The sequence below is a fragment of the Equus quagga genome, chromosome 6 (genome assembly GCF_021613505.1).
Source record: "Equus quagga isolate Etosha38 chromosome 6, UCLA_HA_Equagga_1.0, whole genome shotgun sequence".
In the NCBI taxonomy this organism is placed as follows: domain Eukaryota; kingdom Metazoa; phylum Chordata; class Mammalia; order Perissodactyla; family Equidae; genus Equus; species Equus quagga.
Genome location: NC_060272.1, coordinates 97,234,253 through 97,250,874, shown reverse-complemented (window position 1 = coordinate 97,250,874; position 16,622 = coordinate 97,234,253). Strand labels below are relative to the sequence as shown.

Sequence of the window (16,622 nt, the reverse complement as noted above, 5' to 3'; positions counted from 1 at the left end):
CAACATTTGACTTTGGCAAATATTGATTTGAATATTTGGGTTTTGGCATTATGCCAACATGTGAATTTGGTAAATTTCTAAAATAAACATCCATCTGTCTATCTGTCTGTCCAGTCCCAATGGAACAAAAATTTCACAAAACTATAATTACTTCTATTGTATATAGTGTTTACAATCTACTCTGATCTTTTTTGTTCTGTTTAATATTTTTTAAAGCCATTGAATTAGTTTCACAATCTACTAATACATCATGATCCACAGTTTAAAAATGTTGAGACTCACCTGTGTTCTGGTAATAGTGACGCCGTTGGGAGGTGTCATTTTTGCATGGTCATTTTGTATTTTAGTCCCACAGAAAATGTGAGGAGGGTTTTCTAGTTACATTCGTTTCCCAGAAATGCAATTTAGGATCTCAAAGGCATGTTAAGACGTATAAAAAGTGAATTAATGCTGCTGCCAAACATTTTTCTATAGTGGTTGTACCAGTTTACACGCCTGCTAGTAGTGTCTGAGAATTCTAGTTCTGTGTCCTTAACACTTAGCATTGTCAGGATTTTTCGTTTTAACTATCATAGTGGGTATGTGGTAGTAATCATAGCCATTTTAAATGAAGTCCATCTGAAGTGTCTCATGCCTCTGAACATTTTTAAGTAGAATGTAAATGGAAGAGTCGATCTGTTACAGAATACAAAGGTCTGACATTTTGAATAGTCATTCCTCTTGCTGTTTATTCTATGTCCCTTTTTAATGCTGCCTTGGTGGCTCACTCTAGAAGCTTCTGCTCCACTCCTTCACCAACAGAGAATAAGTAGATTAGAAATTGTATGTTCAGGGGGCTGGCCCGTGGCCAAGTGGTTAAGTTCACGTGCTCCACTGCAGGCGGCCCAGTGTTTCGTTGGTTCGAATCCTGGGCGCGGACGTGGCACTGCTCATCAAGCCACGCTATGGCAGCGTCCCACATACCACAACTAGAAGGACCACAGTGAAGAATATACAACTATGTACTGGGGGGCTTCGGGGAGAAAAAGGAAAAAAAAAAATTGTGTGTTCGGGTTGGTAAGCCCAGGTGCTTCTAAGTGCTGTTTCAGGGCCTTGGAGGTGCACCGATACATAATCTGTTTGCAAACCTCAGAAACAGAAAATTCTCTTAACCTTTGCCCGTACAAGACCCTGTCCCTCCGCATGCCTCAACTGCTGTGGACAAGGATTAGTTTATTGGAGTCTGAGGTCAGCCTAACTCCTGAGGAAAATAAAGCATTTGGCTGATGACTAGTGGACTCGCCCCTTCTCTATAGGGGCAGGGTGGGGTTGCTGAGAAAAGGGAAGGGCGTGCCTGGCTAGGTGAGGAGCCAGCAAAGTGAGAAGCCAGCAGGGGCCTGCTGCTGCTGCTTTCATGGGAGTTCGCTTATCTTTCTATGTCAGGAGGCCAGCCTCACTGAAATCCTTAATACCCTTCATGTGCCGGTTCCTGTGAGATTCACATAAAGCATCAGACAAAAGATTGGGCGTCTTTCCAGTCTTAATTCAGGTTAAATTCCAGGGTGATTTCAGGTAATTTGTACAGTCTTCTCAGCTCCACTTTCTCTCTGCTATTTGTAACCAGACTTCCATGAGAAAGTGATCAAGCGGGAGGCTCCAGAAGAAGGCATCCAACTTAGCCTGCCTGCATATACAAGAACATAGCTGTTTTACTTTTGTGAATCTGCCTTCTTTAAACAAATGTGGAATTGGTCAATGTCTGGTCCTGATGATTTATTAAGATGTTTATTATTATTCTTTTAGATGTCTGCAGGGACAATACTGTAGAAACACTGAGTACCCTGATTTCTTCCCTTCTGTAGTCTAAACCTGTAGACGTATAGAAGTAAAACATCAGTCGCAGTTGCATTAAATGTGATGTAAAATGGATCAATGAATTAAGTATCGTTATTCTCTTGAGAGACTATCCAGGGTTGGTAAACTGTGATCATGAAAGTCATCTATTTTTCTTTTTTATTCAGTTCTTTCACACCTTCTGGCTGTTTCTTTTGCATTCTTTCATTTCTGCTTGACTCAGGTTTGAGGACAGAATAAATTAAGGCCCAGAACTTTTATAATACATGGATTAAAAGGGGTCCATAGGAGCCTAATGTCCTAACACTAATTTATAAATAGGATCGTGTATGTGAAAGTGTTTTCTACAGCCTTACACAGAGTGTTCCCTTGCATAATAGCCTAGCAAGCTGCCTGATGTTCAATATTTAGTATAAATCCAAATGCAGATAATCCCACTTCCTTTGAATCATGAACATTTTAAGTAAGGCAGTTACCAAAGATATAATTACAAAAATCCGTGGCTTAGTCACACTCCAAATATTTTTTTTCGGATTCTTTAATTTATATTGAATTTTATCTAAGCTCATTAAGTTGACGTTGGATCTTGTTTCCAAAGTTAACTGTAGCACATCTCATTGCTGCCATTCCCTCCAAGGAGCAAGAAAGTTCTCTCATTATTGATTTGGTCACAGCGGATGGGTTCCTTGTGTAGCTTGTCTTTGGAAAGTGTGAAGTCATCAAGATAGCTAATCTCCGCTCTCAGAGACACAACAGGCTTAGCAGAAAGTATTTCTCCTGGCAGCTCTTGCTTGTATTTCCTTTCTCAGGCCTGTGCGTGTGGGTAAAAAGCAAACTCAAATGAAAAAAAGTTTTCACTTTTGCGTCTGCCTCTTAACCTCATTGTAGTAGAGTGGGAAAGACGTGGCACTAGAATTTAGATCACAGAAATCGTATTTTCTTGCAGACACGCTGAGTAACAAGATCTGAGCTGCTCTTCTATATTAGGGCGTTTAGAAAAAAGAATGATTCCCACTGCCCCCCCATGAAAGTATCTTTACTGTTTTCATTGACTGGAAAAACAACACGTGCTCAGTGTAATGAATATAAACGATACATGTAAAGTAGAATGTGAGGGTTCCCAGTAATTGGTGCTATCATTCAAAGGGTCTGTGTGTTAATGTAAGCAGGATGGTACTTGGCGTACTGTTCCATAACCTGCTTTTTTCTCTGAATTTTTGCAGACTCTTTGCTACGTCAGTGTCTGTAGATCTGTCTACAGCATTCTTTTTTAATGACTCTATCGTGTGGATGGATCAGAGTTGACTTACATAGTCCTCTCTTAATGCACATTACATCATTTCCCATTTTCTGGTGTTCTAAACCCACGTCATTCAATATGCTGGCCAAGCCGCATGTGGCAGTTTCACTTAATTAAAATTAAATAATGTTTAAAAATCAGCTCCTCAGTCACACTGGCCACATTTCAAGTGCTCGGTAGCTACATATGACTAGTGCAGATGTAAAACTTTTCCGTCATTGCATAAAGTTATACTGGACACAGCTGTTCTGAACTACTGGTTTTCACACTTTTTTGAGTGCGTGTTTCCGTTCCTCGATTCATCCATTCTTCATCCATTCAACGAATAATTAGTAAGTGCCTCCTATGTGCCAGGCATGGTGCTAGGTATTTGGGTATCTCATTTAAAAAACAAAAACTCCTGTCCTTACAACGCTTACATTCTATCAGCAAAAGGTTTTGAATACTCACTCCCAATAAATGTACATGTAGTTATAAGTTGTATGTGTCTATTATGCTGTCATATTGTAAAACATGTTAAAATAGGAATGAAAAAGAATAAGATAAAAATGGAAATAATTTCTGAGGTGGTCTGCCTCCATCCCATCTTGGGGGGCTACTGTTCTGAATGATGCTCTTACACTGCACGGTCATCTCGAAACATTCTTCCAGTGCTGAAACTGAAGTGTTATCACATTTTGAATAGGTATTCATTTTATCTTGATGTAGCTTCTAAATCTATTTATTTCATAAAAAGACCTTTTTTTTATTTTGCCATCTGTAGGCTTTTTCCGACACTGTTTGAATTTGTTCTCTTACATACATATTTATTTAGCAAGCATTTATTAAGTTCATACTGTGTATGCCAGGTAACTGCTGGGAAATTGAACAAGTTAGGATTTCCTGCTCTTAAATGAAATAGGGCAGCAAATCAGTGTTTCTGATATGCGGTGTTACAGAAACGCAGCACAGGAGTGTGTAAAGAAAGGTACTGTTTGGTAGAATGGAGAACAACTTTCATCTCTCATGAACACGACCTCCTCTTTGCTTAGTTACTGCATTCTTTTCTCTGTTTTGAGACTTAATGGAATATAGTCTTCTCCAAAAGGTACTATTTTTCTCCATGGTATTTCTTTTCTTTTGGAAAATATAAACTCCTAAACCATTGCTTTAAGAATATTACACCACTGTCAATTGTCACGTTAAGTCTCTCTTTCTATGAAGACACTCATCTTTCTATTTTTAACTTGTATCTTAGGTTTGGAAGGGCTCTGTATAGGACAGAAACTGAGTACAAATTAATATATAGCTCCTGTTGTTTGAGAGGAGAAAGCAAAATCATCCCACAGAGGTGTGTGTTTACTCATGCTTTCATTTAACAAATATTTAAAAAATACCTCCTATGCAGAAAAAGCACTTAATTCCAAGATAAATTTCCCACATGGGCTTTTAATTAGGGAATTTTTGAAGACTATAATGGATAGTACCACTTAGAGCATATTTAGAGATGAAAAAATTGATCACCTGTTGTTTTTTCTCTCTCTTTTAGGGCAGGTTAAAGTGTTCAGAGCACTGTATACGTTTGAACCCAGAACTGTAAGTATTCAGTTTCTAACTTTAAAATTGGCATAGAGGGGGCTGGCCCCGTGGCCGAGTGGTTAAGTTCGCGCGCTCTGCTGCAGGCAGCCCAGTGTTTCGTTGGTTCGAATCCTGGGCGCGGACATGGCACTGCTCATCAGACCACGCTGAGGCAGCGTCCCACATGCCACAACTAGAAGAACCCACAACGAAGAATATACAACTATGTACCGGGGGGCTTTGGGGAGAAAAAGGAAATAATAAAATCTTAAAAAAAAAAAAAAAAAAAAATTGGCATAGAAACCTGAGGTGATCTCATTTAGGTACTTCCTCTGGCCTAAATGGCCTGCCTTTTCTTTGGTAGACATAAATAATTCGTAAGAGTGGATGTTCGGTCACTTCCCACTGTGTTCTAGAGGTGTGAAAACTAAGCCACTTGGTTGATCTGCACGTCCTCCCTGTCTCATGGTCACGTAGTCATCTTGTGCTGCTTCTCCCCCATGTGGTGACACCATCTGCTTTAAAATCACCAAGTGACCTGCACGTGACCCCGTCTTAGTCATCTTCCTCTAAATCTCATGCTAACCTCCCCCGATCTCCCTTGACTCTCTATCTCAAACTACATTTTAATGGCACCTCTGGCAACTGCCCAGAGCAATTTTTTTATGTGTCTGCTGTATGAATTTTCCATTGTTATAGTTTCTGGTATCCATCCATAAATCCACCTATTATGTGCCAGACGTGGGTCCAGGTCTTAGTGATATTGCAGTGACAACGGAAAGGATGCTCTTATGGCGCTCACATCCCAATGGGAAGGGACAGACAGCCAGTTGACAAATGAATGTCTGTCAGGGCCTGATAAGTGCTATGAAGAAAACCAAGGAGGGTAAGGGACAGTGGGGTTATGGAGGGAGAGTGTTATTTTCAGTAGGGTATTCAGGGATGGCCTTTCTAAAAACGTGACATTTGAGCAAAGACCCGAAGGAAGTGAGGGAACAGTAAGTGCAAGGAGATCCTCAGTGGGTTCTAGAAACAGCAGGGAGGACAGTGGGGCTAGGAAGATCGTGGACAAGGGTGAGGGAGATAGGGGATGAGTTCTAGGGGCTGGGTCCTTTTGGGCCTTGTGGGTCTCATTTGGATTTTGCTTAAGATGAGAAGCAGTTGGATGTTTTTGAGTATAAGAGTGATTAGATAGTTAAGTTTTAGAAGAATCACTCTCTCTGAGGTGTGAAAAACCATCTAGGAGAGTAAGACTGGAAGAACAGTCTCCCCTAATGGGAGTCCGGACACTTAGGGGGCAGGTAAGAAGGAAACCAAGAAGGAACCCTGCTCTCATTGACTCTTTTACTCACTGGAGAGGAGAGCCTTCCCACTGTGGGCAGCCAGCTTGCTGCGGCTTCATCTGGGTTTGTCCTGGACCCTGTTGTGCCCAGAGCAGGCACCACAGGACAAGTGGCGCTGAATATTGATTCACTGCCATCAGGCTGGGTCCTGCCTTCAAGTCCCAAATCTGTCATTTACTCACTGTGCAAATATACTTAACCTCGTGGCCATCACTTCCCTCATTTGAAATGAGAACAATGTTAACTTTCCTGCAGTAGAAACTTGCTGTGAGCATGGAATGAGGTCACTAGTTAAGGCCTACCATGTGGTGAATGCCGCCAAATGGCAGCAACTAACATGGCTAATACAGAGTATGTGTGTGTTCAGATGAGTTCTCCCAAGACTTTGTAAACAAAATGTTTCTGGAACAGGTAAGGGATTTGGTGGGTGGAGATGATGCTGGGTTGGTGAGCCGAGGAGTCGAAAGAAAGATTTCTTAGACTCTTAAGATCTGGCAGTAGTGCTCTTTTATTTAGAGAATAGAATAGCATGGGGACAGGACCCATGGGCAGTCAGAACTTCTGCTGCTGCCATGGGAACAGGACCCATGGGCAGTCAGAGCTGCTGCGTGGGGATAGGACCCACAGGCAGTCAGAGCTGCTGCTGACATGGGGAGCTGCTGCTGCTGCTGCTGGCATGGGGACAGGACCCATGGGCAGGTAGAGCTGCTGCTGGCATGTTGCTGTTGCTGCTGCAGCTTCTGCTACTGCTTATGCAAAGTTGGGTGGAGAGTAAGGCTAAATTTAAAGCATAGGTATGTGAGTTATCTCTTTACAAGACAAAGGAATATGTAAAAAAGTTAAAATGGTGTCAGTGCCCATAGGGTCCAGCCATTTGGCGGTCCCACAAATTTTAGATAAGAATCAAACCCGATTGAGTAAATGGCAGAAGTCACCGCTTGAATTTTATCCTCAGCTAAAGACAAAGGAGGATTTGGGGGGTGGGGGGTGCGGGTCAGTTACATGAGGTTGCCAGACAGTAAACAACTTAAGTCCTTGCCTCTGGCATTGATTAAGAGTTTCTAGAGATAAGGCCATCCCCCTTCTTCCTGGCACAGAGAGGGAGGCATGTTCACAGATACAGGTTTCCCTTAGAAATGTAAATCTTTCCCAACAAAGGGACAAGCAAATTCCACTCCTCGGAGCCTGCTTCTCATCTGTAGTTTTAAAATTAACCAGCCTAAAAATCGCCATCAGAGATAAGTCTCATTTGTTTATTCTTCTCACCAAGAGGCTCTGGTGACATCTCTCCTGGGTCGGTGATGGTGGGGAATAGGCAGTGGGTTAGTCTGCTAGGGCTGCTGTAGCTAAGTACTGCAGACTGCATTGCTTAACCAACAAAAATTTACTTTCTCAGAATTCTGGAGGCTAGAAGTGTGAGATCAGGTTGTCAGCGGGGTTGGTTTCCTCTGAGGCCTCTCTCCTTAGCTTCTAGATGGCCGTCTTCTCCCCGTGTCCTCATGGTCTTCTGGACTTGTCTGTGTCCTAATCTCCTCTTCCTAAAAGGACACCAGTCAGATTGGATTAGGGCCCACTCTAATGACCTCATTTTAACTTAATTACCTCTTTAAAGGACCTATCTCCAAATACTGTCATTCTGAGATACTGAGGATTAGGATGCAACATAGGAATTTTGGGGGAACACAAAAAGGTAAGGAAGTGTGAGGCCCAGACAGTGTCTTTGTTGTCTGCTCAGAGAGAGGGCTATCATTTCATGCCTCTGATTGTCCTAATCAGTTGTTTCCTAGGTTTTATGACCCTTGAGGTGATGGTAGTGGGAGAGGGGAGGTGGTCATCGGCTGCCCTCTGGTACCTGCCCTCTGGGGCAGGTCTGTGAATAGACCATTCTCTGCCACCTCCCTCACTGTAGAATGGGACCTGCAGTTACTCAGTTTGAGACCTGAGGTGACTCCTCACTCTTTCTCCTCTCTCTCCCCAGTATCCTGTGGGTCATCACCTTTGTCCTTTCTCACTGGTCTCCTCCTCTTCCTTTGGTTCCGGTGACCTTTAACAAATGTTTTTGATTGGTTGATGTATTGATTACTTTAATCTACCTCCAGTTCTGCTCCAGATGGAGTCTCTCCAGTGCTTTTTATCTTAGTTATTATTGAATACACAGGAGAAAATAGACATTTATTTGTTAGGTTTTTTTGAGTATTCTGTATTTAACATGCTGTTGTATTTTGTATTTTTTTTAATATCCCTGGTCCCAAGGATCCTAGGCTGCAGAGCAGTGCTACTGATTCATCCTGTAGGTACTTGATGGTCTGTAATGACTGCCACACGCCCCACTGCCCCTCGACTCCACCTCTTTACACCTCCCCTCAGTCCACATGTTAAAAGGGAAGCGTCTGTCTGGACAGGTAGCCTTTAGCTCCCATGGGCCTTCCTGACTAGTTAAGTGCCCATGCTGTACCAGTTATTCAATATTTTGAATATCGTCCTAGAATTAGGTTAGTTTTACATTCTTCTTCTGAAGGAGAACTTCTGTCGAACAACGCTGGAAGCTCAGTCTGGTCTTTCTCCGCTGTGACCAGTAGCCATCTTTGGTGGGATAGATCTCCCCCGGTACATCCTAAACTGACCTGGCATTCTTAAGGTCATTGGACCAGGCAAGATAGAAGGGCTGAGCTGGACTCTGCGGGACCATTGCCAACGCGTACAGTACCCCAGGGAGGCCTGGGTCCAGTTTTTAGCTACTATTCCACCCTCAGGAGATGGGGACAGCAATGCCCACCTCCAGTCTTGGTGTCCACTGAACAGATAGAACACTTGACGGCTTATGGCTCCTGGTTCTTCCTGCCAATCCATCTCTCCTCTTTCTTGCTTGAAGGCAAGGTAGTCCTGGCACCACCCAGCCCTGTTTGGTTCTTATTTCTCACCCAACCCCCAGTCCAGTAAAGTGTCATACAGAGACCTGGCTGGACTGGATAGACCAGTGTGAAGATATGCTGATGGAGAGAGAAGAGCATTTGCAGTGTGCTGGGGGTGTATTGATTTCTAAAGGGAAACTAGTGGGACCCTGCTCTATTGTGTAATGTTTGCTGGGCTTTGCTAGGTCTATAGCGCTATGTGTGGAAGAGGGAGCCCTAGAATGGATTCCAAAAGCTGAAATAGGAGCACAGCCCTGCCGCTCATTCACTGTGTGGTTTGTAGCAAGTTCTTCAACCTCTCTGAGTCTGGTTGTGAAACGGAGATTATACCCGTGACCCAGCCCTGCCTGACGGGCTGTGGTGAGGATCAAATGAGATAACTATGCTTTGCAAGTGTAAGGTGCCGCAGCTGGTTTTGTTGTACTGCATTATGTGGAGGTGGGGGGAGTTGGAAATGACAGCTATTTTCCATGGCCACCACTTTTTAACCGTGTCATGACACCATGATGACCAATAATGGCTATGCATGACCCTTCTGAATGAGAGAAAGCATAGGTGGTGGTGAAGAGCAGGGACTCTAGAATCTGTCTGTCATGATTAAAGTCTGGGGTCTACCATGTACCTGCCCCAAGGCCTTGAACAAGTTTCTCATCTATAATGTGGCGATAAGAACAGCACCCACCCCACAGTGTTGCTGGTGAGGGTTAAACTAGTTAATATTTGTGAATGTCCAGACCAGTGCCTGGCAGCTAATAACACTATAAAGTGTTAAATAAAAACATCAATGGGGAATTTGATTTGTTTTTATTAATTTTGAGGGGTCCAGGTTGATAAATCTGAAAATGTCAGAAGTATCCCACAGTCTTTCTAAAATTTTTCATAAAATGTGTATTTGCCTAAACCAACAAAATTAATGCCTTGGGAATTATATGTTACCAAGAATATATGGAATGGGAGTGAGACTACACTTAAAGTTTGTACTCATTGCTGTAACGTCCCCGGGACCAACAATTTACTTGTTCTGATACCTTGTGGTTCTTCAAGGAGAGAGGGAAGGAGGAATGTGGTTAAAAACCAAAGAACACTCTGGAAATAAAGTGCTTCCTTGATTGTGTCACTATTTTCCCATTTCTGTTCCACGAATAGGATGCCAGGAATTTAGAAGTAAATCCTCACTGAATAATTTACACTGTGTCCTGCAAATGGTTTCTTAATGGAAAGTGTCAATATTTTAGGCAAAATCTATCTAAATTTTAAAAGCAGAAATTACCTTGTTGTCTGTACTGCCACCAACAGTCTGAAGAATTTGGTAGCCCACCTGCTTGGCTAGGTTAGGAAAAACTGCCCCCAGTTTCTTTGGAAGAAGGTATTTTATGGGTAGTAGTATTGTGCGTCTGGGAGCTATTGATTGAAAAGAGAATAAACTATCCACTCTCCTTTCTCAGGATGAAAAAACAGTGAGACCTTTTTTCACCTGACTGAAATCGACCGCCTGTTGTTGTTGCCTTAGTTGAAAAACAAGTCTGACCTAATAGGTCGCTTGTGGCAGATGCCACCACTGAACGGCAGCCATTAATTTTAAAAACCGAAACAGCACTGAGAAGTATCGAAATGACTGTACTTAGTGATATTTTCCTGATGATGCACTTTACCAAACCACGAAGGACGTGGATTACTTAAAAGATGTTAAGAGTTTAAACTGTTCTTGGCTCTATGGCCTTTTTTTAAATTGAGGTAAAATTCACATAACATAAAATTAACCATTTTAAAGTGAACGATTCAGTGGCTTTTAATACAGTCACAATGTTGTGCAGCCGCCACCTCTGTCTAGTCCAAAACATTTTTATTACCCCAAAAGAAAACCCTGTATCCGCTAAGCACTTACTTCCCATTCTTCCAGGCTTTATTCCCCTTTTTATGAGAAAGGCTAATCATAGGAATTGTGTCTGTGTGCTGTGTCATCTTAAGTTACTTGTTCGATTCTTTTTCAAAAGTGCCTTTTTGTTTCAAGGGTGAATGAGCTTATTAAACGTGGAAATTTAGGCAGACTTGACTTTTGTGATTTTAGAAGGAGGCCATATCTGTAGGGAGAGATGAATCTTTAACTTTGATGAAAGCACTGATTGAGAGGATTCATTGTTAGACGTAAGTGGGCAAGGTTAGCTCATGGACAGGTACAGGGCAAGAAGGGCCTGGGATGGTTCCAAGACTGGAAGGATCTCTTCAAGGCATTGAACTCTTTCAAAACTGCAAAAAACTCAGAGTCACTCCAGAAAAATGCTAAGTTTTCACATATATTCTGTTTTCCTTACTTCTTTATATCCTACTTCATTCTCCCCTCCCATCCCTTACTGTCATCTAAAGGAGAGATAGTCAATGGTGTTAAAATTGCCAGTAAAGGCCAACCGCACTGTTATGGGGATGGCCACTGCGTCTGGCTGGGATGCTACGGTGGTAAGTGAGCTCTTTTCCGGCCTCTCTCAGGGTGATCCAGTTTGCAGCAGAGAAATGCTACAGGAAATAGTTTGTTTCCTGAGTCACTTTCAATATCTGTCATATATTGGTGGTAATATCGATGATAGAGCATTAGAACATTTTAGAGAAAGATTAGAGAAAATCTTAGAGGGCTTTACTTTTTTTCTCCTTAATGCCTGTTTCAAATAATATTAAAGTGTGTCATTGAGTCTACATAGTTTCAACTAATTTTGCATAGCTTTTGCTGTATGTAAGGCCAGTCTCTGTAAATCCAAGTTTAAATGCAACAAATGCTTCAGTAAGTTGCCTTTTAAAGGGACTCAGCCATTTTTTGGTATCATTAATCATCATTTGCTAACTTTTATATCTGAATTCATGATATATCTAAATATCCATGTTTTGTGGTTGTTTAAAGCATGATAGAGCTAATATAGTCCTCATTTATATTTGGGGGAAATAGTAGTAATAATAATATAGTTCATCTTGAAATTAAATAAATTACTAGTGCAGAGTCATATTTATTGCCCTAGTCTGCAACTGAGAGAGGAGATAGATAAATGGAAAAATGAATGGATAAAATAATTTGTTTCTCTAGCATAGTTTTTATTTGTATGGAACGGTGTCCAGTAACAACAGTAGCAACATAAACATCTCTCAATATCTGAAACTCACTCTCAATAGACATCATCATATTTATTCATAAAGTTATGCTGGTAAGTGTTATCTTCTGATGGGAAAAAGAAGACGCTTAATTAAAGTGCCTAGCTGTATTCAGAGAGTTTGTAGTACGTTTGGCTGGTACAGGCCAGAGCAGGTGTTGACTGTGCAATCCCTTAGAGCTGCTTATGGTCGAGATTGTCGAGTTACTGCTTCACATCTTCCACCTCTTCAGCCGTATTAGTGGTTGAATTATGTATTAACTCTGCTCGTATATGAAATATTCCTTCTCTCTGAACATGAAGAGATGGGATAATGGTTTTCTCAAGATAAGCAGATAGCAGATGTTGATATGAAGGTGTTCAAGGATTGAAACCTAATCATTTAGGACAGAGCACCAAGCTTTTAGTTATTTTTCATGGTTTTAATTCTAGACATTTATCTTTTGTGAAAAATATGTATCACCTTTTAGAACTCTACAAGGAAGAAACTTTATTAATGTTCTGTTTCCATATAGAAATGTCCTGCTTTCACTGTGGAAGAATATCAGGGATGTGTGTTGTGGGGGGGGGTGGGGGGATGGTGCTGAATCCTTATTTGTTACATGTGTAGTTCTTTGAAGTTCATCATGGGGAAAATTCAGTTTCCTACACATGTATTAATTTGTTAATAATGTTTTGTTATATGGTTTATATGCTGATTTAAGTATATAAAAACCACATTGTCTATAAGGATACACTACGATTTGGAGTCTATATAATTATTATCATAATCACTGTATTCTAAATCAAAAAATCACATGGAGTCAAACTTGTAAATATCTTTTTCTTTTAGCCAGATGAGTTGTACTTTGAGGAAGGCGATATTATCTACATTACTGACATGGTAAGTCCAGCTAATATTTTGTAATACCATGTATGAACTAAAGATATATAATATGACTATTTTGTATAGCCATAATATTGTACATCATTTAAAAATGTATCTATATAGAAATACATATGCCCAAGTCTATTCATTTTAGCACAGTTTGTAATAGCATAAGATTAGAAATAGTCCTTATGTCCCTCGGTAGGAAAATATTTGAATAAACTTTGGTATGTCTGTAAATGGAGTATTATACAGCTATAAAAAGGAATGAGGAATATCTCTATATACTATTATAGGATAATTTAAGTGAAAAAAACAGGGTGAAAAAATATGGATAGTATGCCTTCATTTATCTAAGGAAGGGTGAGAGGACACACATATACCTATTTTCCTCAATTTAAAATAAAAAGTCAAAGGAATAGTCATAAAATAAAATTTAAATACAGTTTCTTCTATGTGGGGGAAGGGAAATAGAGTAGAGGAAACATAGATGGGAGATAGACTTTCAAAAAATTATACCTTGTTATGGAGATCAGACTTTGGAATCGTGTAACTTTTGCATAGTTATAAAATTAAGTTAGATGGTAAAAATCACTTCCTGAAAATTAAAAGCAGAATGAATCAAATGAATTTAATTGTACCCCAGGTAATTGGCATAACCACACAGAGAGGAACTATTCTAAGGGATTTTAAGATTTTAAGAGCCCAACTACAAATCTTTGGTAGAATATATATGAAGGACAAAAAGAACTGCCAAAAAAGATTGTAAACTGTTTTTAATCATAATCTTGTTGGAGAAGTGATGGTATTGCTCTTCTGAGATCTTTGCATGTGTGTTATGGTTTAGAGCAAATGAATCATTAGGTCAATGATGTTGAAAACTGGGATTTTCAGCCTGCAAGAAAGCATATACAGATGTAAGATCAATGAGGTTAAATAAAAACCCTGTAGCTCTGCATTTGAATTGGAAGTATGTTATATATTTTCTAAAATAAAACAAAACAAAAATACTTGCTGCTCTGTCCTTAGAAAAGGCCTAAACAAAATGACCAACCCAATAATAATATGTTATTTCCCATTAAAAGGAACAAGGCTCCTTTGAGAAATGTGCAGTACCAGGTTAGGGAGAGCAAAGGTACGAGATAATGTCAGAACATTTTGTTATTTAGAAAGCAGGGAAACTACCAAAGATTGCTAGAGTCGTGTTGGAAAGACACAGGAACTAAGTGAAAGAGGCTGCCACTAGCCAAAGATAGGACAGTTTGAGCAGTCGGGGCAGCAGTTCTCAAGGATTGACACATTTCCTGTGATTAAATTCATGAGTTCCTAATGATACTGCAAAACGAACAAACATCATTGGTCACCCTGAGAGAATGCGAGGGAACCAAATTTTTATTCTGAGAACTGTTTAAGGAAAAGAATCAACATTTATTCTGCCTTTTCCCTATGAACTTCATCTCTGGGTAACCTGAGAGTTGATGAGGGAAATTTTCTCTTTAAAGAGATATTCTAGGTATTTAAATGAAGAAGAAGTGATAGAATTAGAATGTTACCCGTTTTGCAATGCCTGTGAAATAATGGATCCTGATAATGCTTGTCACTGGTTGCTAACATTACAAAAAGAAAGATCGCCAGACATTGTGGGTCTCCTGATGGAAGAAATCAATACTACCTATGAAATAGTCTTGCCAAAATTGAATCTGAATCTAATTACCCCCTAGAACTAATGACCAATTTATAGGCAATATGGGGAACCAGAGGAACACATTAAATGATTAACACAATGATGAAACAGGCAAAATCCACACTGTTTGAAACTCTACAAAACAAACTGGTTTCTTCAACAAGTATATTGTGAAAGAGTAGGAAAAAAGAATGGAGGAGGAACCATAGACTAAAAGAGACTTATAAGGCAAATCAATCAATCATATTGCATGACCTTTATTTGGATCTCAAATTATTGGCCAATTGGAAAATTTGAGTATTGATCTAGATATTTGATGATATTAAGGAATTATTGTTAAAAAATTTTTAAGCTGTGATAGAGGTATTATAATTATGTCTTTGAAAGAATCTTTATCTTTCAGAGATACATACTGCAATATTTACAGATGTGAAATAATATGATGTCTAGAATTTATTTCAAAATAATGTGCAGGGGAAGGAAGTTGTGGATGAGGGTATATGTGCAACAGTATTGGCCATGAGTAAATAATTCATGCATTTGGGAAATAGGTAGATGTAGGTTCATTATACTGTTCTTTGTGTAAGTTTGAATTTTTTAATAATAAAAAGTTACCCAAAAATGAAGGTGAAATAGTTCTTTAGAACCCCACCCCCCATTTCCCTCCTCCCAAAATCTTGAAGCTAAGAGAAATTAGACTCTGGACAAAGAAATCCTATAGAGAGTCTAAACTGGGTGTAATTTTTTTCTTGTTTTTCGTAAGATCTCTGTTTGATTTGTTTAATTGTTGAGGCTCTGTGATGAAGTATATTTGATGTGTTACAGGCAGATGTGACTTTGTAATTTGGTGATAAGGGGAATGGACATCTATAGGTAGGGAGTGAGGATGCTTGACCATTGTGACCAGGCCCAATGGACATTTTGTAGGGCAGGTACATTCCAGGAACCTAATGGTTTTAAAAGTGACTGAATGTAAATTGATTTGCTACCACTTAATTTAACTCTTCTTTCACCAGAGTGATACCAATTGGTGGAAAGGCACTTCCAAAGGCAGGACTGGACTGATCCCAAGCAACTATGGTAAGCTTGGCCATGGTGGCTTTACTTTGTCTGTCCTTTGTGCACTGTTGGTTATCTGGTTCCTGAGGCCTTTCTGCTTGCTGCTGTGGCTGAGAAATCAGTGGAGTTATGGCCAGTCTATGACATTTTCTGCTCCATGAGCCTCCTGTTAGTAAAATGGTCATGGACATCGGTGGGGCTTGAGCTTGACTTCTTGGCTTAAGAAAACACGTTGTAGCATTCTTGAAAGAACCCACGATTTCCAAGGAAAGGCTTATGGTTTTACTTGATTCAACTCTTAGGAACATTTTTCTGTCTTTTTTTTTCTTTTCCTGTTAAACCAAATTTCACCCATGGTGTCTTAAACTAACCTTTCTTTTGTGATGAAGTAATCCTGCCTTGTTAATTCATGTTTGGGGCAGTGATGTTCTTCAAGTGTGTATCGGGGCAGTTTGGGGAGCTTGAGCAGTGAGATGTGGCCCCTGCCGTGAAGCTGCTTCTGGTTGAAAGGTGGACAAAATAGACTCACTTAGAAATCAAATCAGCAGAGTAAAGTTAAAAAGAGCACAGGATTGGTAAACAAAGATCTTGGGTTTTAATCCGTTTTCTTCCACTTCTCATAACAAGAGATGTTAGTGAAGGCACCTAACTGCTCCCCCGGGACTATTTCCCCATCTGCATATTGAGAGGGTTTGATTTAAATCACTTCTGAGGTTCCTTTCAACTTTAGAGTTAGATGAGACCTTCCACCAATAGGCTGGCATCAGGCACAGTTCCAAGTACGGAAGGGGAACTTAGAAAATTTCAAGGAAGACACTGCAAAATTCCCAGGCGGTGATGGAGGTGGAGGGAGGGGAGCCAGGGCTGAGGCCTGGGCCCCAACACAGGGGCCTCACTTGGCCCCGGTCTTAGGGTGATACCCTTTGCAGCTG

The 16,622-nt window shown here is 40.4% G+C and overlaps 1 protein-coding gene across 1 annotated transcript in view; it reads left to right on the top strand.

Moving 5' to 3' along the window:
* Nucleotides 1-16,622, top strand: part of OSTF1 (osteoclast stimulating factor 1) — a 51,157-nt gene that overhangs the window by 19,128 nt on the left and 15,407 nt on the right. The window contains exons 2-4 of the mRNA XM_046664302.1: nt 4,662-4,708; nt 12,912-12,962; nt 15,648-15,711. Coding sequence (XP_046520258.1) covers nt 4,662-4,708; nt 12,912-12,962; nt 15,648-15,711 — 162 coding nt within the window. The remainder of the gene's footprint in view (nt 1-4,661; nt 4,709-12,911; nt 12,963-15,647; nt 15,712-16,622) is intronic.